General features: G+C 52.1%; 1 protein-coding gene across 1 annotated transcript; it reads right to left on the bottom strand.

Annotated features, from left to right (window-relative positions):
* Positions 1–3,384: 3,384 nt before the first annotated feature.
* On the bottom strand, positions 3,385–4,727 carry LOC310758692 (glucosamine-6-phosphate deaminase 1-like). Its single transcript, XM_083605559.1, has one exon. It carries the CDS (start codon positions 4,635–4,637, stop codon positions 3,771–3,773), a length of 867 nt encoding a protein of 288 aa, XP_083461685.1. The 5' UTR covers positions 4,638–4,727; the 3' UTR covers positions 3,385–3,770.
* Between the last annotated feature and the right edge of the window lie 19,370 nt (positions 4,728–24,097).

Genomic DNA, 24,097 nt, shown 5'->3' with positions numbered 1-24,097 from the left:
AGCCCCACCAGGCGCCAAGACCACGAGGCAGGAAGGCAGGGGTCATCCCACGGGGGACCTCGGAGGCCTGCGGGAGAGGCTGGCCCAGCTCAGGCTGCCAGGAGGCTCAGCAACACCCCCCTGCCCCATTCCCCAGGAAGGCCAGTCTTCTGCCTGTGAGGTGAGGCGGCCCTCTGGCGCTACAAGTCCCAGCGCCCTTAGAGAACTACGGTTCCCTGGGTTCTTGCAGCGGGGAGGAAGCCACGTCCTTCAGAAGCATGGCATGTAGACAGCCAGTCTCAAACTGAGTGGTAAGAACAATTGTGTTCCCCACTGTCTGGTACTCTGAGGTAGACTGCCCCTGGGCATGGAGGTTCTGCAGTCAATATGGAGAGCCAATGAACCAAAGAAGGACCAGCATCCCGTCCACCCAATGCCCAGTGCCTCTGGGGAGCTGGCAAGCAGGACCCAGGCCTCTCCCTGCCCTCTCCAACAGCAGCAGCAGCAGTTGTTGTTGTTATACCTCCCTATGCCCAGAGGTCTCCGGGCAGCTCACAGCACTAGGAAAAGGCTTCCTGCCTGGTCAGTGTGGGCAAGGCTGGGCCAGGAGAACCAATGGACTGACTGGGCAAAAGGGCAGCTGTCCGTGTTCCTGTGCATGCCAGGCCCTGCCCAGAGGTCAAAGGGTCACAGTGAGCAGAGTGGAGCGGTGTGTGCTGTTCTGTTGGGTCATCCGTGCCATTTATAGTCCTCTCTTGAGGCCCCTTCCAAGCCTGCCATTCTGGGATTGGAAGCCCAGTCTTGGGAAATGGGTTGTTTTGAGAAGACAGTCACAGGGACTAGCTGAGTCAAGCTTCTCTCTCTCTCTCTCTCTCTCTCTCTCTCTCTCTCTCTCTCTCTCTCTCTTTCTCTGATGGAGGGGGCTCTTTCTCTTGCCCCAAACAGCCCCCCCTGCCCCACTTTCTGCTTGGCTCCTCCTTGGCCGCAATCAGCTCTTGGCTCTCGCTGGCTGCCTTGCTGCAAAAGTTCAGGGGGAGAGCAGGAGAAGGCCCGGCAGAGCCAGTGGCCCCCACTTCCTCTGGCCTCTGGAGCTGTGGGGGGAGGCGGGGGGGGGCGAGAAGAGAATGTGCAGGCCAGAGGCAAGCCACACACCACTCACTCTGCTCTGCCAGCTGGGATTTGCCAGTGGACACGACTTCAATGTTTGACTTTTATTGTGGGGCGATGTGATGTTTGGCCTCAAGGGAGGAAGCAGGAGGTGTGTGTGTGTGTGTGTGTGTGTGTGTTGCGCGCCCTGCTTGGGCTGTTATTGCGCAGGGAGCAGGGCTTCAATCTCTGGTGGGGCTGGCCATAAAATACCTCCGCCCTCCTAATAGCTTTTGAGACAGGCCCCTCAGCTACTGTTTGCAGAAGAGCAGAAGGGATGATCAGAAGTGAGGAGGAGCTGAGGTGGGGCGGGGGTTGTGGGCCCCGTTTCCTCCCCACCCCCATAATTTTATCATTGTGCATGAGTTTTTTGGGTGAGGGGCTAAAGTGATCTCCCAGATGAAACCCCCCCTTATCAAACCGCACCAAGTCTTGCCTTTTCTCTTGGACAAAGGACTTTTCATCAGCCAGCAGGAGCTTCGGTGGGTGCTGCTGTTCCCTCAGTGTGGGGCTGGCCCTACCATTAGGCAAAGTGAGGCAGTTGCTTCAGGCGGCAGTTCCTAAGGGGTGGCAGCAGTCTCCCCCTCATCCTTCACCTGCAGGCAACAGGTGTGGTGGAGGAAGTTGCCCATTGACAGAGCTGATTCAGCTGCCAGCCTGGTTGAATTCTACGCAGGGACTGTGGGGACGCCATCTTGCCCTTTGCCTCAGGCAGCACAAAGTATTGGGCAGGCCCTGCCAGCATCAGTGTGCTTCCATGCTGGGGGAGTGTGTGTGTGTGTGTGCACCTTTTACATTTCTGCCCTAATGACCGTGCAAGAAACTTGCAATGCTGTCAAAAGTGGCAGTCCCAGGATCGCTCCCTGATCTCAGGGGACTAACAGAGAAAGAGCGAGAGAGACCGAGAAATCTACTCTTTGCATGCTCAAGTGCATCCTTTTAGTTTGGAGCATCACGCAGGAATCCAAGTCTGTTGCCTAGTGCTGTGGAGCAGGGTTAGCCCTGAGCTCAGAGGAACCAGCGAGCAGAGACCACCCCCCTCAAAAAAACCACTCCTTCTGCACTACAGTTAAGAGCAGAGCTGTGACGGGTGGGGGCCCCTCTCTCCTCCGCCAGCGTCCCCTTGAAGACCCCTCGGTCACATGTGTTACATTATGCCTCCAACTCATGATGCCCCCTTCCCTGCCCCACCACCAGAGCTTGGAAGTTCATTTCTTTGCATGCTGTGGGGAGAAGTTCAGAAGGGAAGGTGGGTCTGGGGGAGGGGAAGGCGAGGAGGGCAGAGTGGCTTTGCAGTGAGTGGGGGGGGGGGTCTTGAAGAAAGTGCAGCTGCCCCCCAGAGCCGTAGCTAGGTGATCTTGCACTCCTGGCAGAACCGTCCAGAAAACAGGGAAAACAGGGCCCCCGCATAAAGACCCTTTATTTAAAACCTTTTCTTACAAGGCAATACTCAATATTTTTATTTATAGGCATATTTATGGACATATTTTAAAGCCAATTTTGTGGGAGGGGCCTCGTCTGCGCCCCTGGCGGGGGGCCTCCTCACCACCCCCTAGCTACGACCCTGCTGCCCCCTTCCTCTGTGACCCGACTTGGACAACTAAGGTTCTGCCCCACAGGTGTCACATGACTCTGACCCCGAGACCCCACACGAGCACCACCAGGGAGGAGGAGATCCTTGTGTGGGGCTGATCGCTTCCTGTAGAACAAAGGGGGCTTTGTGTGTGATGCCCCAACACAAGCCCCGAATCTGCCTTCTGAGACCGACAGCAACCCAGGGCGACCCCCCCATGGACTGCCGAGTGGTTGGGGCCGAGCAGGTCAATGGCAGCGATACCCCCCTACTCGCCAGGGTGCCAGCTCTCCCCCTGCATCTCCTTCCTGCTAGGGATGCCCTCCATCCCCACCCCCCAACTGTTATGTACTGAGTTGAATAGGATCCAAAAGGCAGCAGTCTGATTGGTCCTACACAATGGGCCCCATGTGATTGGCTAATTCCAGGATTCACCTGTAGGCCAATCAGGTTGCGGATTCACTTCCACCTTGAGCTGGATTGGGTGGCTCCTGTGGACCAATCAGACTGCTGCATTCTGGACCCTATTGTTCTAGGACCAATCAGACTGCTGCCTTTTGGATCCTATTCAACTCAGTGCATAACACTGACACCTTGGCTCAAATAGCTGATGGGGAGCGTGGAGAAGACGCCTCCTCAATATGGTTCTGTTGGGAAGCAGGGAGGACCCAGAGAGGCTATCTGGTTGTTGTTTTTTAATGTACGGATGTTAATGTAAAAAAAGATGAGTAGCAAAAGCTCCACATTTTCACGTCCCATTCTTGGTTACAGATCATCTTTTTGCTATGCAGACAGATAACATGTTCAGATTTTCTTCTCCGTAACCCTTAAGTTATGCAGTCCTCTGTTAAGGAGAAGAGACAGCCTCGGTTTCCTCGTCTGGTCTTTAAAAAGGGGCAAACTGACAATTAGTTCCATGGTGCAGCTGCATCTGTTGCTACTGCCTCACCACTGAGAAAATGACATTTTCCAATAATGCGTTTTGCCATAGAGCGTTCCCGAGATACAGAGGCAGGAGGCTTTCAACCAGCTCCACCTAAGTGAAGGACCAGTTGCTCCGAATCACAAGAGGCTAGTCCTTATACGGCTTCTTGGACTGCCCTCTCCCGGCTCCCATTTCTTTTATGCTGTATAGTGGATCCACAAGCTTGTTGTGAACCAGCATCAGACCTTGAAAGTGCTTCACAGTTTTCACTTTAAGTTCCACCGTGGCGTCTTCATCGCACACAAAGACAGTGCGGGGATGTTGCTGGAAAGCAGACACCGTCCACATGTGGCTTACTCCTTCCTCAATGGCCTTGTACAAAGCAAACGCCTTGTGGGCTCCTGTGATCAGGATCATCACCTCTCGGGCGTCCATGACTGTGCCCACGCCAACGGTGAGTGCCATGGTGGGCACTTTGGAGAAGTCTCCGCCAAAGAACCTGGCATTGGCCAAGATGGTGTCCATCGCTAAGGTCTTCACTCGGGTTCTGGACACCAGGCTGGAGCCGGGCTCATTGAAAGCAATGTGACCATCTGGGCCAATGCCTCCAACAAAGAGCTCGATTCCTCCAGCCTCTTTGATCTTCTCTTCAAAAGCCTCACACTCCTCTTCCAGGTTTGCTGCCTTTCCATCCAGAAAGTGGGTGTTTTCAGGGGAGATGTCGATGTGCTTGAAGAAGTTGTTCCACATGAAGGAGTGGTAGCTTTCGGGGTGATCCTTCGCAAGACCCACATACTCAGTCATGTTGAAGGTTTTCACATACTGGAAAGAAAGATCTCCGTTCTTGTAATATTCTATTAGTTTCCCATAGCACCCTAACGGAGTACTTCCGGAGGGAAGTCCAAGGGTGAAATATTTGCTTGGACCAGGACTAAACTGGATGATCCGATTCCTAATGTACTTTGCTGCCCATTCGCTGGCCTGAGCATGGTCCTCCAGAATGATGAGCTTCATGCTCACCGTTCTGCTACAGCCCAGACGTCTCCAGTCCACTCCTGGCCCGCCTCCTCCTTGAGCCGAGAGAGAGGCTCCTTGGTGACATCACTTGCGCCGCAGTTCACTGCTGTGGAAGTGATGATGTCACAGAGCACAGAAGAATGATGTCACTGAACAGCCTGGCTGTTATCATTGGGAGGGTTCTGCCTGTGTTTGTGTATAGAAGGCCCTGGAGACTTTCTTCACAACAGTTTGTTAATAATAATAAAAAATTATTTACCGGTATATCCCGCCCTCCCCAGACGAAGCCGGGCTCAGAGAGGCTAACGACAATAAAAGTAACACAGCATTCTAAAATCAGTTCATTCTAAAATCAACTCAAAATCAAATTAATGGCAACCATTGGGCTAGATTTCTGTGAGGATTACCAAAGGAGGGGGTCAGGCTGTGCCCTGGCCAAAGGCCTGGTGGAACAGCTCCGTCTTGCAGGCCCTGCGGAAAGATGTCAAGTCCCGCAGGGCCCTAGTCTCTTGGGACAGAGCGTTCCACCACGTCGGGGCCACAGCCGAAAAAGCCCTGGCTCTGGTTGAGGCCAGAATGATCTCCCTGTGGCCCGGGATCTCCAAGATGTTTTTGTTTGAAGACTGTAAGGTCCTCCGTGGGACATAACAGAAGAGGCGGTCCCGTAGGTACGAGGGTCCTAGGCTGTATAGGACTTTAAAGGTTAAAACCAGCACCTTAAACCTGATCCTGTACTCCACCGGGAGCCAGTGCAGCTGGTATAGCACCGGGTGAATGTGATCCTGCGGCAAGGACCCCGTAAGGAGTCTCACCGTGGCATTCTGCACCCGCTGGAGTTTCTGGGTCAGTCTCAAGGGCAGCCCCACGTAGAGTGAGTTACAATAATTGTTATTAGTTTATAAAACTATATACCACTATATTATAGAAATACTGTACGTCACAGTGGTTTAAAACTTTATAAAGCCATAAAACTATATAGTAAAATAATAAACACTTGCCTTTTTAAACTATTTGCTTGCTGGTCATCCAGTACTTAAATGAATAAAAACAGAGCAGTTTTAAATATGTAGTTTAAAATAGAGCAGCAAAGTGCATAGCCCTTTCCCTCTCTCCCTCTCCCTCTGTGTCTCTCCACTTTCAGACTTGTGGTCCAAGCTGCCACATCTAAAGGGAGCACTGTCCTCCCTCCATTATGAAGGGGGGGGCGGTTAAGGAAGGCCATGCCCTGAGGCTGGGACTTATTACAGCCCCCTGAGCTCCTGGGGTCCCTGGCCTGTCTGCACGGAGACTGCCACATAATCCCTGGGATGTGGCTGATTGGCAGGAGGGGGGTGGGCCTGAGCAAAGCAGCTTGGAGGGGCAAGCAAGGCAGCAGCTAGCATGTTTAGGGAGATCAGATCCTGGATCAGCATAACATGGGTGGATCTGGGTGGGGCGCCTGAGTCAACAACAAAGCAGAGCTTGCCCTCCGCAAACAGGCAGGCGGGGGGGGGGGGAGCAGAGACACAGTTGGGCTTGGTTTGTGCCAGCCATTTCCATAACATTTTAGTTTCTCACTGTGAGGTTGCAAATGGGATACAGGGAAGTCAGTTGAAATGGACCACAACATCATCAAAGCTTCCTTAAAGTGCCTCCTGCAATACTACAGTGGTACCTCGGGTTAAGTACTTAATTCGTTCTGGAGGTCTGTTCTTAACCTGAAACTGTTCTTAACCTGAAGCACCACTTTAGCTAATGGGGCCTCCTGCTACCGCTGTGCCGCCAGAGGACAATTTCTGTTCTCATCCTGAAGCAAAGTTCTTAACTTGAAGCACTATTTCTGGGTTAGCGGAGTCTGTAACCTGAAGCGTATGTAACCCGAGGTACCACTGTAGTAATGTAAAAACTCCAGCAAGTACTAGAAGTTCGGCAGGGAGAGGCCCCTCTGAGCTCAGTCAGGGGGGAATTCCACAGAATCGGGTCCACAATACTCCGAGTAAGTATTGTGGGGAGAGAGAGAGCAGGGGGTGTCCCTGGTTAGCAATGGCAGGGGAGACGACAGCATCACGCCTCCTTCCTCCTTCCTAAAACAGCAGCCTTGGGCAGCCTGGTGCTTTCCATACAGAATCGTGGTTAGGAGGGACTCCCAAGGGTCATCTAGTCCAACCCCCTGCCAGGCAGGGATCTCAGCTGAAGCATGACAGATGGCCATCCAGCCTCTGATTAACAAGCTCCAAGGAAGGAGAGTCCACCACCGCTCCTGGGAGTCTGATCCACTGCGCAACAGCTCTTTCTGTCAGGAATTTCTTCCTGGTGTTTAGTCAAAATCTCCTTTCTAGTAATTTGAAACCGTTGGTTCAAGTCCTGCCCTCCAGAGCAGGAGAAAACAAGATTGTTCCCTCTTCTATGTGACAGCCTTTGAGATATTTGGCTCTCATATCTCCTCTCAGTCTCCTCTTTTCCAGGCTAAACGTGCCCAGCTCCTTCAACTGCTCCTCATCAGGCTTGGTTTCCAGACCCTTGAACCTCTTGGTTGCCCTGCTCTGCACACCTTTCAGCTTGTCAACATCCTTCTTAAATTGTGGTGCCCAGAACTGGACACAGGACACCAGGTGGGGTCTGACCAAGGCAGAATAGAGAGGAGCTATGGGGTCCATGGGGTCACAAAGAGTCAGACACAACTAAACAACTAAACAACAACAACACGACTTCCCTTGATCTGGACACTAGACTTCTGTTGTGTGGGATGTGATCCATGAGAGGCAGTCAAGTACAACATTCCTTGTAATGCTAGAGAAGACGTGCCAGGGAATATTTGGTCCAGCCAGTTGAAACTTCCTGTTCCTCCTGGCTGGAGCATCCTTCCTTTTGCATGTGATAGAAGGTGGGTGTGACGTCACCTGTCCAGGTAACAAAAGGATAAGTCACACAGCACACCTCTCGTTTGACTTCCTTCTTCGTTTGACCAGCTTTGTTTGACTGCTCTGCTAGCTCTCGGCTAGCAGAAGCACTGGGATTATTCCCCCATATGGGGTAGATCCACATGTACATATTTGTAACTAAGTCTGCCTTCAGAGATCCAGCTGTGAACTGATGTAAGTAAACTTCTTTTTATTGACTTTAAATAAGATTGTGGCGTCTTTATTCTTTTAAGAGGAATTCAAGGGAACTTACCAGGAACGTACAATTCAGTCTGAGACAGACTGAATTGTGTATTCAGTCTGAGACAGACTGAATTGTGTAATAGTGAGAGGCTCACACGAGCCTGCAACCAGCTATCTGCTGTGCATGTAAAAAGGGGGATGTAAACTCTGCTGAGTAAAGGGACTTGCTAGCGCAAGTTAGGAAGGATATTCATAAACAATATATCCTCTCTTGCCACCCTGAACATTCCCACATTTTGGAGAGTCCATCTCCTTCTGATGTCATGTGTTTCACTGTTGAGCTGCTCTTGCGGACAAAAATCTTTCCCTGGTGTTTAATCAGAATCTCATTTCTTGTCATTTAAATCCCTTGACTCAAATCCCACCCTCTGGAGCAGCAGCAGAAAACAAGCTGGCTCCACCTGAGCCGTCTGGTGATGGTTCAGACTAAAACTCCCAACAGGTTGGAAGCCTCACTTGTGCTAAAGCATCATCACTTGTGATTCCTGCAGGGGGTTGGACTAGATGACCCTCGGGGATCCCTTCCAACTCTACATTTATATGATCACAGAAGGTGGGGAACCCATCTGGTCTGGCATTTCCTTCTCTGAGGGTCGGGGTGGGGGTCTTGCCCGGCCCCTGAGCACGCACACCCGGCCCCTCTCCTCTCCCGAAACCCCCCAACCCCCTTAGCCACAAGCTTCCTCCTGAATCCGGAGCCCGGCTGGTCCCTTCGCTTCTCGCCTTCCCCTCTCCTGCCTCGGCTGCGGTCTGCCTTGTGTCTCCCGCCTCCTGCCAGAAGCAGCCCCGGGGAGGGAGCGGCAGGGGGGACACGGGGGGTCCCAAACAGGCCATCCGAGTCCCACGCTGGATGTTGGGGGGGGAGGCGCTGGAAGAGGTTTCTGAGTGTTTCTGGGTGGGGCATCGCAAGGGTTGCCGCTGTTGACACGGGAGGGGGTATTTCTCCTACCGCCGCCGCCCCATCTTTTTGAGCTTCTGGAGCCAAAGAAAACCTCCGCGCCGCGTTTTGGCCGGGGAAGCGGCTCTGGTTACAGCCGCCAGGATGCTGTTGGTGTCCCCCTCCCTCCCCTCCCGCGCCCCCCCCCGACTTTCCTAAGGCAAACAAACCGGGGAGGGGGCTCCCTCCCCCCCCCCACGCGCTGGCAGGTAGAGCATCCTCCCCCAGACAGAAATAGGACCCTGCCCTCCCCCTCCGGCTATTTTTAGCTGCCTACAAATAACTTGTTTTGAGCCTGGAAATGCAGGCAGTCCTGCTCCCCCCTCCCCAGAGACCAGGAATTGGGGTGCGTGCCATTTCCACCCACAGTGGAGAGCGGAGACTGCTGAGTGTTTGTGTGTTGGGGGGCTCCTCTTTGCACGTGCGCTCACCCCGAAAGCAGCCACCCCGGGGACGTTTAGGAAGCTGCTCATCCAAGGACACTCTATTATTTTTGCTGGGGCGCAGGGGGCCAGGCAAGCAGCTATGCCCCCCCTCTAAATACCCCTCTCTCCAGCTGCTGCCTTTTCCCTCCCAGCCCTGCAGCACCTCCTCGTGGCGGCAGGAGGAAGCGCTGGTGCCTCAGCGGCTGCCGGACCGGGATGCCTGCGGCTGCCTGCCTGGGTCCGACGCCCCAGGCAGGGCGGGCGGGCGGGGCTCCCCTCTTCTCTGATGGAACCCACGACTGAGGGGTCTGGGGTGGAGGCTTAGGGGGCGCTGCCTGCCCGGCTCCCCGATTCCCTCACCCCATGATGTCCTCGCAAGTGGAGGCTTCTGGTCCTCGCCCCCCCCGTCCCCTCCCCGACTGGCTCCCATTAGCTCTGGCGGCTCCTTCCCAGTCGAGGCTCTTTTGCCTTTTATGGGAAAAGCATCTGGAAGGCGGTTGTGGGGGGGAGGGAGGGGCGGCCACTCCCCATCGCAATTCAGCCCAATGGCACTTTCCTGGCCGAACCCCCGAGAGGGGCCTGGACGGGGGGGGGGAGGCAGGGAGGGGCCTCTGCTGGGAGAGGGAGAGCAGCCCGCGCCCACCGGAGAGCCCCCCGGACACAGGAGAGTCCAATACCCGCGGGGACAGGGGCTGTCCCCCGCCAGGCTCAGGTGCCTTTCCTTCTGCACACCTCTTCCCCAGGCGCTGCCCAGGACCCAAAAGGAGCTGATCTTGTAGTGGAGACGTGGCTGGGGTGCCCGTGGGGGGGGGGGCAGCAGGCAAAAGGACCTGCCCTGAGTCCCTGCAATAGGGCCTGCGAGAGGCCTGGCTCTGCTTCTGACTCCCTCAGAGTGTTAAAAAGTGTCGGGAGAAAAGGTGAAGGAAGTGTGGAATATTTGAGGGTTTGTTGGTTTAAGGTAAGGGACCCCCGACCATTAGGTCCAGTCGTGACCAACTCTGGGGTTGTGGCACTCATCTCGCTTTATTGGCCGAGGGAGCCGGCACACAGCTTCCAGGTCATGTGGCCAGCAGGACTGAGCCACTTCTGGCGAACCAGAGCAGCGCACGGAAACGCCGTTTACTTTCCCACCGGTGTGGTACCTATTTATCTACTTGCACTTTGACGTGCTTTCGAACTGCTGGGTTGGCAGGAGCAGGGACCGAGCAACGGGAGCTCACCCCGTCGCGGGGATTCAAACCGCTGACCTTCTGATCTGCAAGCCACCCGCGTCCCTGATGGTTTGTTTAAAGAACGTTTAAAGAAAGCATCCATGTCTCCTGGCTACGCTAACTGAGATTCCTGCATTGCAGAGGGTTGGACTAGATGACTCTGGGGGTCCCGTCCGACTCTATGATTCTATGAGGGGTTTGATCAGCAATGCTGTTTTCCTGCGTTTTCCCCCTGCAAAGCTGGTTTATTGTGGTTTCCGGTTAACCAGGTTGTGATAGCTCTGCCATCTCTCTAAAAGCTGCTAAGTTCTGTATGTGAGCAGAACACCCTGTGGATGAGCTCAGAAGGAAGTCTGTCCAACGGGGTCTTCTCCAACGCAGTTGAACTGACTTTTACCCTGTTATGTACTGAGTTGAATAGGATTCAGAATGCAGGAGTCAGATTGTCCTCAGGAGCCACCCAATCCAACTCCAGGTGGAAGTGAATCCGCAACCTGATTGGCCTACAGGAGAATCCCGGAATTAGCCAATCACGTGGGGCCCATTGTGTAAATAATGCATATAAAGCAGACACTTCGGGGGAACTTCCATTCCTCACTACTATGAGCTGAATAAAGAGCATGAAATCCACACTCATAGAATCATAGAATCATAGAGTTGGAAGAACAAAAAAAATTTTTTTCCTTCCAGTAGCACCTTAAAGACCAACTAAGTTAGTTCTTGGTATGAGCTTTCGTGTGCATGCACACTTCTTCAGATACAGGTGTATCTGAAGAAGTGTGCATGCACACGAAAGCTCATACCAAGAACTAACTTAGTTGGTCTTTAAGGTGCTACTGGAAGGAAAAAAATTTTTTTTGTTTTGACTATGGCAGACCAACACGGCTACCTATCTGTAACTAGAGTTGGAAGAGACCACAAGGGCCATCGAGTCCAACCCCCTGCCAAGCAGGAAACACCATCAGAGCACTCCTGACATATGGTTGTCAAGCCTCTGCTTAAAGACCTCCAAAGAAGGAGACTCCACCACACTCCTTGGCAGCAAATTCCACTGTCAAACAGCTCTTACTGTCAGGAAGTTCTTCCTAATGTTTAGGTGGAATCTTCTTTCTTGTAGTTTGGATCCATTGCTCCGTGTCCGCTTCTCTGGAGCAGCAGAAAACAACCTTTCTCCCTCCTCTATGTGACATCCTTTTATATATTTGAACATGGCTATCATATCACCCCTTAACCTCCTCTTCTCCAGGCTAAACATGCCCAGCTCCCTTAGCCGTTCCTCATAAGGCATCGTTTCCAGGCCTTTGACCGTTTTGGTTGCCCTCCTCTGGACACGTTCCAGTTTGTCAGTGTCCTTCTTGAACTGTGGTGCCCAGAACTGGACACAGTACTCCAGGTGAGGTCTGACCAGAGCAGAATACAGTGGCACTATTACTTCCCTTGATCTAGATGCTATACTCCTATTGATGCAGCCCAGAATTGCATTGGCTTTTTTAGCTGCCGCGTCACACGGTTGGCTCATGTCAAGTTTGTGGTCAACCAAGACTCCTAGATCCTTTTCACATGTACTGCTCTCAAGCCAGGTGTCACCCATCTTGTATTTGTGCCTCTCATTTTTTTTGCCCAAGTGCAATACTTTACATTTCTCCCTGTTAAAATTCATCTTCTTTGTTTTGGCCCAGTTCTCTAATCTGTCAAGGTCGTTTTGAAGTGTGACTCTGAGTATATTTGATACCCCAAACACAACGTGAAGGTGGGCCTGATTTTCTCCCACACCTGGGAGATGGTGTAGCACGCCTGCCGTAGGTGCATGGAGACAGGATGGGGCCGACTTTGGGGTCTAGAGCTATTCCAGTCTCCCTTTCTTCAGCTGCATCTGCTCATCTGTACTGGCCGCAGGGATGTATCAGAAGAGGCTGCAGCTGGACCAAGCCAGTGGGGGCCTCTTCAGGGAAGCCCCCCAGGCAGGACTTGAGTGCAGCAGCCACTGGCATTCAGGATCATACCGCCAGGGGCAGAAACTGGTCATCTTAGCTAGTGGCTATTGAGCCATCATGCTCTGGTAACGTCCAGATCCGATGACTTTCAAGCGTTATCTGTGAGGCTGCCTCCTAAGACGCTTTGGAAATGGCCGGTAGTTCAAACACGGAAGCTGTCAATGGGGCCGGCCAGTTTCACCCCATGCCACCCATCTTAAAATCTCTCGTGGGGCACCATTGACCAACCAAGTGGCAAAGGGCTTGGCAGCCCCCCAGACGACTCCGAAGGGCTGCCTGCCTTAACTGTTCATTTATTTAGAAAAGTATTTAGAAAAGTATCTTTGCCACCACATCAAGGCAGTGTACACTCTAAAACATCATTTAAAAATTAATAAATCAGTAAACAAAGCCTTCAAATCAGCACTCCAGTGGCAGGCGAGTCAAAAGTTCATCAGCTGCCAAGGCTGTTCTGATAAATGCTCCTGCTTTCAAAGTCTGCTTCAGAAGTCCTTCTTCTGAGGGCGGGGCGCAAGGAGCTTCTTGTCCCGCCCCCGAGAGATCTGCAAGGCCCCAACTTGATTCTCCTTTGGTTCCCACTCAGGAAGCCTCGGAGTGCCTGCTTTGCTGCTGCTGGCTCTCTTCCCTTGCAATGTCTGCTGTTCTCTTTAGTTGCTGTTTCTTGCTCTCTGGTTTTATAGTTCCTGGTCCTTTTATTATTGTAATGTGTCTTGAATTTTTTTATTTTATTTTTTGCTTCGTGAGCTACTCTGAGGACTTTGAAGTAAACAGTATTTTAAATAATCAAACCGTCTGCTTATTTGTATTTTAAGCATTTATAGGCTGCCTTCCTGGACAAAAGTGCCCCTGGGGCGACATGCGAAGCAAAAAGCTCTGGAGCTGGGCATCAGGGCATCACTAGCGCCAGGTTCAAAGGGGTCTGCAATGCTCAGGCTTGGGTTCCGGCACACCTGCAGCTGGGGAGGGTCCTACAGGTGTGGAGGCAGCCTGTGGGGACACCTCAGCTCTGTAGGTGTCTCAGTTGGGGGGGGGGTGTCAGGGGACAGTTCTGCCATCCTCTCCTTGGTGCAGAAGCTGGGCTGGGGAGAGGGAACTGGGAGAGTCCCCCGTCTTCCTCTGGGTTGTTGTTTTGGTGGTTTCGATGACCTCTCTGCCCATCCTGCCACTCTTCCAAGTGGAGTTCTCCCCCCATTGGCTCCCCCCCCGCCTCCCAGGGAAGGAAGCAAAGGGGAAAGGGCAGCAGGCAGCAGGAGCCAGCCTGCCCCACAGCACAGATGCAAGGTGGTTCTGCAGGTGCTTCCTCCCCAGTGGCAACACTGGACAGGCTGCCCGGATGCCCCCCTCCCTCCCTCTGCCGGGATGATTCCTGGAAGGGCGGCGACACAGAGCCAGCAGCAGCACAGAGCAGGTGCCCTCTGGAATATCCGCCTGCACCATCAACACCCACAGCACCCCCCACTCAGAGAGAGGAAAGGGGGCAAGCCCCAAAACAGAGTCAGGCCACAGAGAGCCCACCAAATCCTGCCTCCTGTTTTTGGAGTGGCCTTTCCTGGGAGCCCATCAACTTAAAATAGCATTTGGTTTTTTAGCTGTTGCAGCATCACACTGTTGACGTGTGTTATGGTTGTGGTCTACTAAGACCCGAGATTAAGGTTACCAGACGTCCCCAGATTTACAAATCAGTCCCTGTGCAAAATCCATTGAAGTTGAAAAGTGTCCCCGGATTCGTTGGGGGGGGGGGAATCTGGTAACTTTACCCTAGATCCTTTTTTCACTTGTACTGGGGAAACTCAGCCAGATGGCTGGGGTATAAATAATAACAACTTCTTCTTCTTCCTCCTCCTCCTCCTCCTCTTCTTCTTCCTATTACTGCTGGCAAGCCAGATGTCCCCCATCTTATATTTGTGCCCTGTCTTAAGTGCAGAACATTGCTTTTGTCCTTCCTGAAATTCATTCTGCTAGCCTGGGCCCAGTTCTCCAATCTGTTAAGGTCATTTTGAATTCTGATTCTGTCTTCTGTGGCATCAGCTCCCCCTCCCAGTTTGGTGTCATCTGCAGATTTGATGAGCATCCCCTCAATTCCTTGGTTTAAGGATGTAGAACAACATTCCATTTATAAGGATGTAGAGCAACAACGGGTCCAGGACAGGACCCTGCAGCACCCCACTTGTCACTTTTTCCAAGATTACGAGGAACCGTGAATGAGCTCTCTTTGCCTGTTTTTCCTCTTGCTTTTGACATAGCCAAAGAAATATTTTATTATTATTTTTAATCAGTGCTTTTTTTCAGGAGGTACTCTAAGGTACGTAGTACTGACACATCTTTATTTTTTGGTTAAAAAGTGTGACACTTACTGTAACGACTTCATGATGAGTATTGGCACCTATTTTTCTAGGGGGGGGGGGGGAAACACTGTTTTTAACCTCTCTTGCAAGCCTGAGCTCATTCTGAGCTTTCGCCAGCCTGACCTTCCCCTTGCAACTGTTGGCTACTCCTGCACACTCCTCCTTTGTGATTTTCCCATTCTCACATTTCTTATACATGCCCTTCTTAACTCTCAGCTCATGTTTAAGCTCCTTCTGCAGCCGCACCGGTTTCCTTGCTTCCCAGGCTAGAAACCCGGAGCCTCGTCTGCTAGGAGCTGCGCTTGGACCTCAGCGGGGAGATCTGGCCCCCTGCCGCCTTCAGCTGTTCGCTCCTTTGCACACGAGGAGTGTTGAAGAATTCAGAAAGAGCCACCTGTTTACATACAGAGCTTCTTGGAAACGCGTTTTTCCCCAAACGCGGCTTTTCTGTCCGTTTAAATTTGCTTTTTGTAATTCTCTTGTCTTTTTATACGAGCATGTTCCAGGTGCCTTGCCAACACATCCCTTAACAAGAGAGCTTTTCCATGTAAACTTCAAGTTGCAGAAGGGAGAAGGGCGCCTGGTGGCTCCTTATCTGCCGCATCTTCGGTGCGTAACCCGATTCCCGCGGCACCTGGGAGGGGGGCCACCTTGGAGAGGAGCCTGAACTCCGGGGCTGCAAGCCCAGCCTGGCTATTCTAAGCTTCTCCTCTTCGCTTTCCCTCCTCCTCTGCTCCGCGCAACATCCTGCTTGGCAGAAAAGCCCTGGACAACTTTGAAGCTTCCCACACTTTCGTGACATGCTGGCAGCTCCCAGCTGCGCCTTTTGCGAGCCAGCCGTCGCTGTTCCAGGCTGCGAGCTGCGCTTTCGGGTCCAGCGGCTGCACCCAGTTCCCTGCCGCTGATCCAGGGCCCGCTCGGTGCAATGGTTTGTGGGTCGGACCAGGACTGGGGAGACCAGGGTTTGAATTTCCGCTTGGGCTTGAATGAAGCTCACCGGGTGACTGTGGGCCAGTCGCTGCGTCTCTGCCTAACCTACCCTAAAGGGTTGTCGTGGGAGTTAAATGAGGATGATGGGGGAGAACAACGCAGGACACCGCGAGTTCCTTGAAGGAAAAACAAAAGTGGAATAAAAATGAAATAAATAAAAAAGAAAATAAACGGAAGGAGATTTAACACCCGGCTGAGGCCAGCGCAGCTATTTACAGTACTTAATTCGCCCAAAACATATGCACCCTTACCTGTAAGCCCGCCACAACCTTGAGAGGCAGCTCAGGCTGAGAGCAGTGGAAAAGGGGGGTCCCATGCTATGGAGCATCAAGGGATTGAAACTAAAACTGCTAATATTATGATATGATTATATAAATTTATGGTGTGATCACACTTGGAGGAGGGTGTGCAGTTGCCTTTCGAGGCTCATCGCTGCTGGGAACGGGGGATGAATGTGAGAGAGGGAAGGCTGGTCTGCTGGGAGCCTGAGGGCCCCGATCCTGCCTCTTTCCACCTGACAGGCTTCATAAGAACTGCTGCTGCCCAGCAAGGATGGGGGTATTCTAGGTGAGGTTTTGTTCGGAGTTTTTGCCTTTATTGATATTAATTTTTTGTACAGTGGTACCTCGGGTTACAGACGCTTCAGGTTACAGACCCCGCTAACCCAGAAATAGTACCTCGGGTTAAGAACTTTGCTTCAGGATGAGAACAGAAATCATGCTCCGGCGGCAGCAGGAGGCCCCATTAGCTAAAGTGGTGCTTCAGGTTTATAAAATATTTATTGAGATTTTACAAAAACATAAGTTTACAAAATAGAAAAAAAGTCATATAGAAAGAAAAGGATACAAAAAAGAAAGTATACAAAAATACATAAAAAAGAAAAAAGAGGAATAAAAATACAAAATACAAAAAACAAATAGATAAAAAAGAGATTAAAAAAGTGGTGCTTCAGGTTTAGAACGGACCTCTGGAACAAATTAAGTTCTTAACCCGAGGTACCTCTGTATCTTTATTTTTATGTGGAAATTGTTCAGTTTGGTTATGTAGATGTGATGTGTTTTATTTATTTGTATGCTTGCTGTGTTTGTAAATCTTTTCCTATTGTCAGCTGCCCTGAGCATTGTTTTAACTGTGGAAAGGCAGAATACAAATAAAATGATGATGATGATGATGAAGTCTCTCCATCCCTCAGTCCCTGTCCTCCATGCTGGATGCAGTAAATGCCTCTGGACCCCAGTAGCTGGGAATCCAAAGTGGGGAGAGGAGGCGCTGCTGCTGCTGCTGCTGCTGCTGCTGCTGCTGCTGCTGCTTGCATCTGTTTGCATCTGGCTGGTCTCTGAGAACAGGATGCTGGAGTTAACCCTCTCTGGCCTGGTCCTCTTGCAGCCCCTTCCTGCCTCTTGTCCTCCAGGGTCCCTGCAGCTGAACCCACTCCTGGAAAGGTGCAAATATTTTCTCTACAGCTACTAACCCAGAAGCAAAAATAATTGTAGAGGGGGGCTGAAGGGGGTGGGGAGGCCATAGCAGCAGCAAAGGCCGGCAGTGCACTGTGGGGACTGGAGTCTGGTCCAGCTGTTCCTCCCCCTCTTCCTCCCCCCCAGCAGGACAGCCCCCCTCACTCCTTTCCCAGACCCCCTTCTCCCCCCTTCTTCCCAATCCATCTTTCCTGATCTCTCCCAGCTGCTGCTGGAGGAAGGAGAAGGTGACAGGAGCCTCCTGGACTGGATGAGCGGAGCTGAGTCAGCAGAAGCACAGGCCATGCAGGGCCCCTGGGAAAGGAAGAGGAGGGGGCTTCCCCCGCTGCTTGTGCTCTGCAGGGTCCCAGAGAGAGAATCACAGAACCACAGAGTTGGGACCCCCAGGGGTCATCTAGTCCAACCCTCTGCAATGCAGCAATCTCAGCTAAAGCATCCATGACAGATGGCCATCCAGCCTCTGCTTAAAAACCTCCAAGGAAGGAGAGTCCACCACCTCTCATGGGAGTCCGTTCCACTGTCGAACAGCTCTTGCCGTCAGAATGCTCTTCCTGATCTTTAGTCAGAATCTCCCTTCTTGTAACTTGAAGCCACTGGTTCGAGTCCTGCCCTCCAGAGCAGGAGAAAAGAAGCTTCTTCCCTCTTCCACATGACAGCCCTTGAGATATTTGAAGATGGCTCTCATATCTCCGCTCAGTCCCCCCTTTCCCAGGCTGAACATCCCCAGCTCCTTCAACCATTCTTAATAAGGTTTGGTTTCCAGACCCTTGATCATCTTGGTCTCCCTCCTCTGCACGCCTTCCAGCTTGTCCATCTCCTCCTTAAACTGGGATGCCCAGAACCAGACACGGGGCTGCAGGTGGGAAGAACAGAGTGGGACTGTGACTTCCCTTGATCTGCACACCAGATTTGGTCACATCTTGGTCCCATGTCCAGCCTGGTCTGGTCAGGCAAGGGGCTCCTCCATCCAGGCCTCTCCTGGTTCTTCTTATCCAACAGGAGCTAGCATAAGCTTACCAGATTTTTTCCAAAGAATCCGGGGACACTTTTTTTTTTTTAAAGTCGGGTGGCCGGGCGCTCTCATTCCTGGCTTGATTTGGGTCATGGTATGTGTGTGTCAGCAGTTCCCCCTGGCAGTGGCAGCCTCAGCAGCCCGGAGCCAGCCTGGTAGCGCAGTTGGCTCTGGCTGGCTTCAGGAGCTTCTCTCTGCTGTGGCGCCCGCCATTTTGCCTCGCTGGAAGTCCCCATATGATGTGTCTTGTGCCGTTGAACCAATCACGCAACGTTCATTCCCTACTAATAAACCTACAACTCTTAAAATATAAATCCGGCGAAATTAAATCAAATCCGGGGACATCCCGGGGACAGATTTTGTCTGGGGACAGATTTGTAAATCCGGGGACTGTCCCTGAGAAATGGGGACACCTGGTCACCATAAGCTAGGAGGGTGTGTGTGTTTGTGTGTGTGTGTGTGTTGGGTCTCTCTCTCTAGAAAGTGAGACCCATGCCTTTCCTTTGGGGGGGGGGCATCCTTGGGCTCTCCTGTCCCAGGGATCATTCTGCCAGGATCTTTGCTCTATCTGCTTCACCAAGTTGGCTGAGAGAAGGTTTGTGCTTAGGGTTGCTCATAAAGGCAGAACGTCCGAGAACCAACCATTTCCCCAGAAGGGCCAAAAACACCAGAGTGACCACTGAACAAAACCACCGGATGCGACTCAGACACAAAGGTGCATCATCCAGGCTTTTGAATTCCCACTGGGTTTGCTTGGGCCAGAAGTTCTGAAAACTTCCAGTGAAAGAAGAGCCGATTCCACGAAAACCCTTTTCTCTGGAATTGTCATCATTTGTTCTCTCTCTCTCTTAGAGACATACACACAACCTCTCAGGAGAGAATCCAGATGGCATTGCCAAATCACAGAACTGTAGAGTTGGAAGGGACCCCAAGGCTCATCTAGTCAATCCCTTGTCGTGCTAGAACTGCAGCAAATTCTTGCCCTTAATCTTCCAATATTCAGTTTCCTTAGTTGTCCATGAGTTCTAGAGTAACGAGGAAAAAAACACCACATCTCTCCACTTTCTCCCTGCCATGTGTGACGTCTATCATGTTGCCTCTTCCTGAGAGCAAGACAAAATTCAGGACGCCAAGTTGGTGACCATTCCTGCCTCCAGTGGGAGAGAGTTCCATAGTCTAACTACACACTGCATAAAGAAGAGCTTTCTTTTGTGTGTCCTCTCCTCCCTTGTCGCTGGGCTCTGCCCTGGCCTGCCTGTTGAATGGTTTCTTTAAATGTAAAGGTTCATCATTGTTCCACCCGATGTGTATGTCTTTAAGGGGCCGGAGCAAGGGCCAGAGCAAGATAACGAGACCCAGCTTTACAGCTGTGAAACATAGCAGGTGCTGCTGAGTTGTATTTGATTAAGGTGTGTCAGCATTTGGGTGTAGTATATAAGGAGCAGCACCTAGCTCTCCCATTACCCTGGGGGATGGGTTGGTGGTTGGGTCATGTTTGGTTGTTGATGTATTTAGTGTAAAAGGAGTTTTTGTTTTTCTTATTAAAACCTTGTTTGAGTTATTTTTGAGTCCTTTTTTTTTAATGCATGGTCTCCCCAGCAAGCTCTCTGCAGCGCTACCATACTGCAAATAGCCAACACTGCCCACTTTCTCCATCTCCCCACTCGGCTCTGCTTTCCTTCCTTTCCCCTGGATCAGGGCCTCCCCCAGCACACCAGGCCTGCCCTTTGCTGCCCCGGCCATCGCCAGATAAAAGGCCTGCAAGCATTCCATGACATCAAACGCAGCCAATCCGGGATGCAGCCTCCACCATGTCCCACCCCCATGTGCTCTTGCTCTGCAGGCTGCTCTCTTCCCAAAGGCCGCTTTGTCCCCACTTTCGGCTGCAGCAAAGCGCACCAGGAGGGTTTCCGCTCTGGAGTCCCAGGACCTGGAAGAGAGGAGCCTGGAGCCTGGAGCCGCCTTCCTGCTGTCACATCAGATTTGACTGGGAGGTCAGGGAGAAGTTCCTGCACTGTGGAGGTTTCCTGCCTGACGCAGCTGACGTGGTCAAAACTGGGGCTGCCCTGCATTCATTTTTATTGATTTTCCAACAAAAAACAACCAATTAACTATCCAATCATAATACTTCAATTAAAAAATAAAAAACTGAAATAAAAAAGATCAAATGATAGTCCAAATTGTATTTATTAATTTCTTGGGGCTCCCCACTGTCTGGATCTCTGGAGCATATCTCCTGCCCTGCACTGATTTATTCAGAGAGTTTATACGCTGCTTTTGCTGTTTTAAGTGGTTTAAATCTCTAAGTGGTTTCCAGCACATCTGAAACCTTCATAGATAAAGATCAGCAAGGACAGGCCTTCGTTGGCGGTGAGGGGGGGGGAGTCTCTGGGATCAGGCAAGCCCAGCAGATAACACCAATTCTGGCCCGTCTGCAAAGAGTGCCAGTCGGGGTCTGGTCCAACTCACAGCAAGGGCTTGGTGCTGTAAAGCAGCGAGAGGGACCTGGATCCAGCCCGAGGGCCAGATCCAGAACTCTCCCATCCCTCTGGGCAAGTGAGACTTGAGTCAGTCAGATCTCGAATTCCAGATACAGCTGCAATGGAGCCTCTTCAATTATTGCATTCACATCCCACCTCCTCTCTCCAGGGAGCTCAAGGTGACCTGCACCCTTCTCCCCCTCCTCATTTAAGCTCCACAACAACCTTGTGAGGTTGGTTAGGCTGAGAGGCTGGCCCCCAAGTCACCCAGGGGGGACTTGAACCCTGGTCTCTCCCGGGTCCTGGCCACAAACTGCTACACCCACACTGCTTCCACCCAAGCCACGACTGGCTGCAAAGGGGCAGCCCAACATGGGCACTCCATGAAGTCAGGCCAGAGAAAGGCGGGTTTCAAAGTGACTCAAAGCAACTGGGCAGACGCTCATCCTGTCCCCCCCCCCATTGCTAGAAAGCCTTTAATTGCATTTTAACCTGTATTTTAAATTGTTTTTTTTTCCTTTTCTTTTCCCCCTATTATGTTTTTACTGTGATTTTATTGGTGTTAGCCGCCCTGAGCCTGGCTCTGGCTGGAGAAGGCAGGGTATATCGTATTTTTTGCTCTGTAAGACTCACTTTTTCCCTCCTAAAAAGTAAGGGAAATGTGTGTGCGTCTTATGGAGCGAATGCAGGCTGTGCAGCTATCCCAGAAGCCAGAACAGCAAGAGGGATTGCTGCTTTCACTGCACAGCAATCCCTCTTGCTGTTCTGGCTTCTGAGATTCAGAATATTTTTTTTCTTGTTTTCCTCCTCCAAAAACTAGGTGAGTCTTGTGGTCTGGTGCGTCTTATAGAGAGAAAAATACGGTAAACAAATTATTGTTATTATTATTATTATTATTATTATTATTATTATTAGGTTCAGGACCCCAGGATCACAAGGTCTGCGTCTCCCCAGGCTGCCCTCCCCAAGAAGCCTTCCTTGGAGGCAAGTGCAGAGGCTGCCAATGGGAGGAGAGGCCTTGCCAGTGGTGGCCCCTTGGCTGTGGGCTGCTCTCCCCCTGGGAGGCTCACCTGGTGCTTTCAGGCAGTGGCGTAGCGTGGGGGGTGCAGGGGGGGCGGGCCGCACCGGGCGCAACATCTGGGGTTAGGGCAAATCCATGGGTTAGGGGGCGCAAATCCACGGGTTAGGGGGCGCAAATTACTTGCCTTGCCCCGGGTGCTGACAACCCACGCTACACCACTGCTTTCAGGCAAAGACATTCTTATTCTCTCTTTGATGAGGTCCGGATCTTCTGCTTGGGGCGGAGAAGGATCTTTTCCTAGCTTTTAGTATTCCATATGATGTGTTTTGACTCTTTTCTTGCCTTTTCTTCAAGCCAACCAACTTGTTTTTGTAAAAAGTGATGGATGGAAGAATGAAATAATCCAAGGGCGCTTGAGACAGGATGGAGCCAGGCGCCCATTTAGGGGTCCAGACTCAATCAAGGGCCAAACCAGTTAAGCTTTTTGTTATGTAAATAACAGCTGCTAAGGAGCCTGAGCAGGATCAGAACTGGAGGAGTTTTGAGAGGAGGAGGGAGCCAAGTCTGTCCCTGCGCAGAGCCTCTTCCTCCCTGAGGGGGGGGGGAGCCCTGCGCAAAGACCCTTTTTAGCACGTTGCTGACATCTGCAGGGCAAACGTGCAAAGGAAGCCAAGCCCAAAGTGAAGGCTGTGGAGAAGAACATTTACAAAGTTGTCATTAGAGTCATTGATAACAGAACCATAGAACTGTTGACTTGGAAGGGACCCGAGGGTCATCTAGTCCAACCCCCTGCAATGCAGGAATCTTTTGCCCAATGTGGGACTCAAACCCACAACCCAGAGATTAAGACTGTTGCGGGAATTTATGTATAGGTTGGGGGTGGTTGCCCCTCCAGCAGATATCCTGCACATGCAGCCCCCCTACCAAAACCAGCACAATCACTTTTGTGACTTTTGTGACTTGTCCCCACGAAACACTTCATCACAGTTTCTTCCTATCTATTCAAAGGGCCTTTGCTGCACGATACCAAATGTAGGAATTCACTGATCAATGTATCTCTGTACTGGCTCACTGGGAAAACTTCAGAAATTCATCTAGACCTGTGAGCTCAGCTCCTCAGCAGCCCCTCTGCCTGAGTGATAATCCCTGGCATCCTGATACCTGAGTGCCAGACAGGTAGCCATTCCAGAAATAACAAACCCAGATGAAGACAAAAGGGTGTGATGAACTTGGCTGGGAAACAGGGAAATGTAAATATCTCTTTTGTTACACTTGGTGGGTGTTTGGTGGAGGGCAAGGAGAACCATGGGGCAGGGTCCAGGATGCTCAGATTCCTGCCACCAGACCTCCCCTTTCATGATGTAACCATGATGTAGTTTTTTGGGGGGCGTAACATGGGGATGAGCAGCTAATAAAAGTTTGGGTTCTCTTTTGTTTGGGGTTTCCATCTTGTTCCACCTGGTGGCAGGTGGGAGTCCTGTGGCGACAGTCTTCAATCAAGACCAAGCCTCCTGGCTGCTCTTTTGCTCTGGGATTCCTGGCTGGTGTCCTTGTTTTTGGTCCAAGGGATCCTCAGATTTCTCCGTTAACAAGACTAAGCACCTTAAAACTCCCAACTCCATGGACAGGGCAGGTCTCAGGCCGGGTGCCCGGAGAGGCGGAGCTGCCTGTAGGGTTGGCGGCCGCTGGCTGGACCTGGCAAGGGGGGACTGGCGTCTCCAGAGTGACCAGGCAGGTCATGGGGGGGCTTTGGGCTGCTTCCCCACTGAGTGCTGCCTCAGAGGAGCGAGAGGAGCTCTCCATCAGGACCAGTTGCCCTTCTCTGCCCAGCCTTCAGCCAAAGGTTGCAGCCCGGGCAGCTGTTGAGTCTGGAGAAAACGCGCATGAGAGGCGCCAGGATGGAGGGAGACCCCAGGGAACCCCGAGGGGCTCCTCTCCTCACCCCCCCCCCGCTGGGGACCCCCACACGCCTCTTGGCCCAAAAATGCTGCCCTTGCTGGTCCTGGAATAACAGACATGGAGAGTTGGAAGGGATCCCAAAGGCCATCTAGTCCACCCCTCGCAATGCAGGCGATTCGGGGTCAGCCCCGCCAGAAGGACCAGCAAGAGCAGCGCGGGGGGGGGGATGCTCTGATGTGGGGCTCGGAAGCTCCTGCCTGCCAAACCTCAAGGAAGGCGGGGGGGGGGGGACATCCCAGGGTCCAGAAGGGAGCGAAGGAGCAGAGCCCATGCGAGGGAGGAGCGGCAGCCCTGCGGGCAGAAGGCCGGTGCCCGGAGCCAGTCCTTGCAAGAGGCCCTGGGCTCCCCCTTGAGCGCTCTTCTTCGGCCAGGGCAGCGCCTTGCACGCCTGACACGCGGACTGAGCGTAACGTGTGAATGTGCGGAGCGGGTCTCCCGTGCAGGAAGGCGATGGGCTGCCAGAGG

Source organism: Podarcis filfolensis (assembly GCF_964270895.1).
Source record: "Podarcis filfolensis genome assembly, chromosome: 3".
Lineage (NCBI taxonomy): Eukaryota > Metazoa > Chordata > Lepidosauria > Squamata > Lacertidae > Podarcis > Podarcis filfolensis.
This window is presented reverse-complemented; position numbering and strand designations above follow the sequence as displayed.

Excerpts from the sequence above, each read along its gene's own strand:
- LOC310758692 (XM_083605559.1), bottom strand. The coding sequence starts at position 4,637 with ATGAAGCTCATCATTCTGGAGGACCATGCTCAGGCCAGCGAATGGGCA.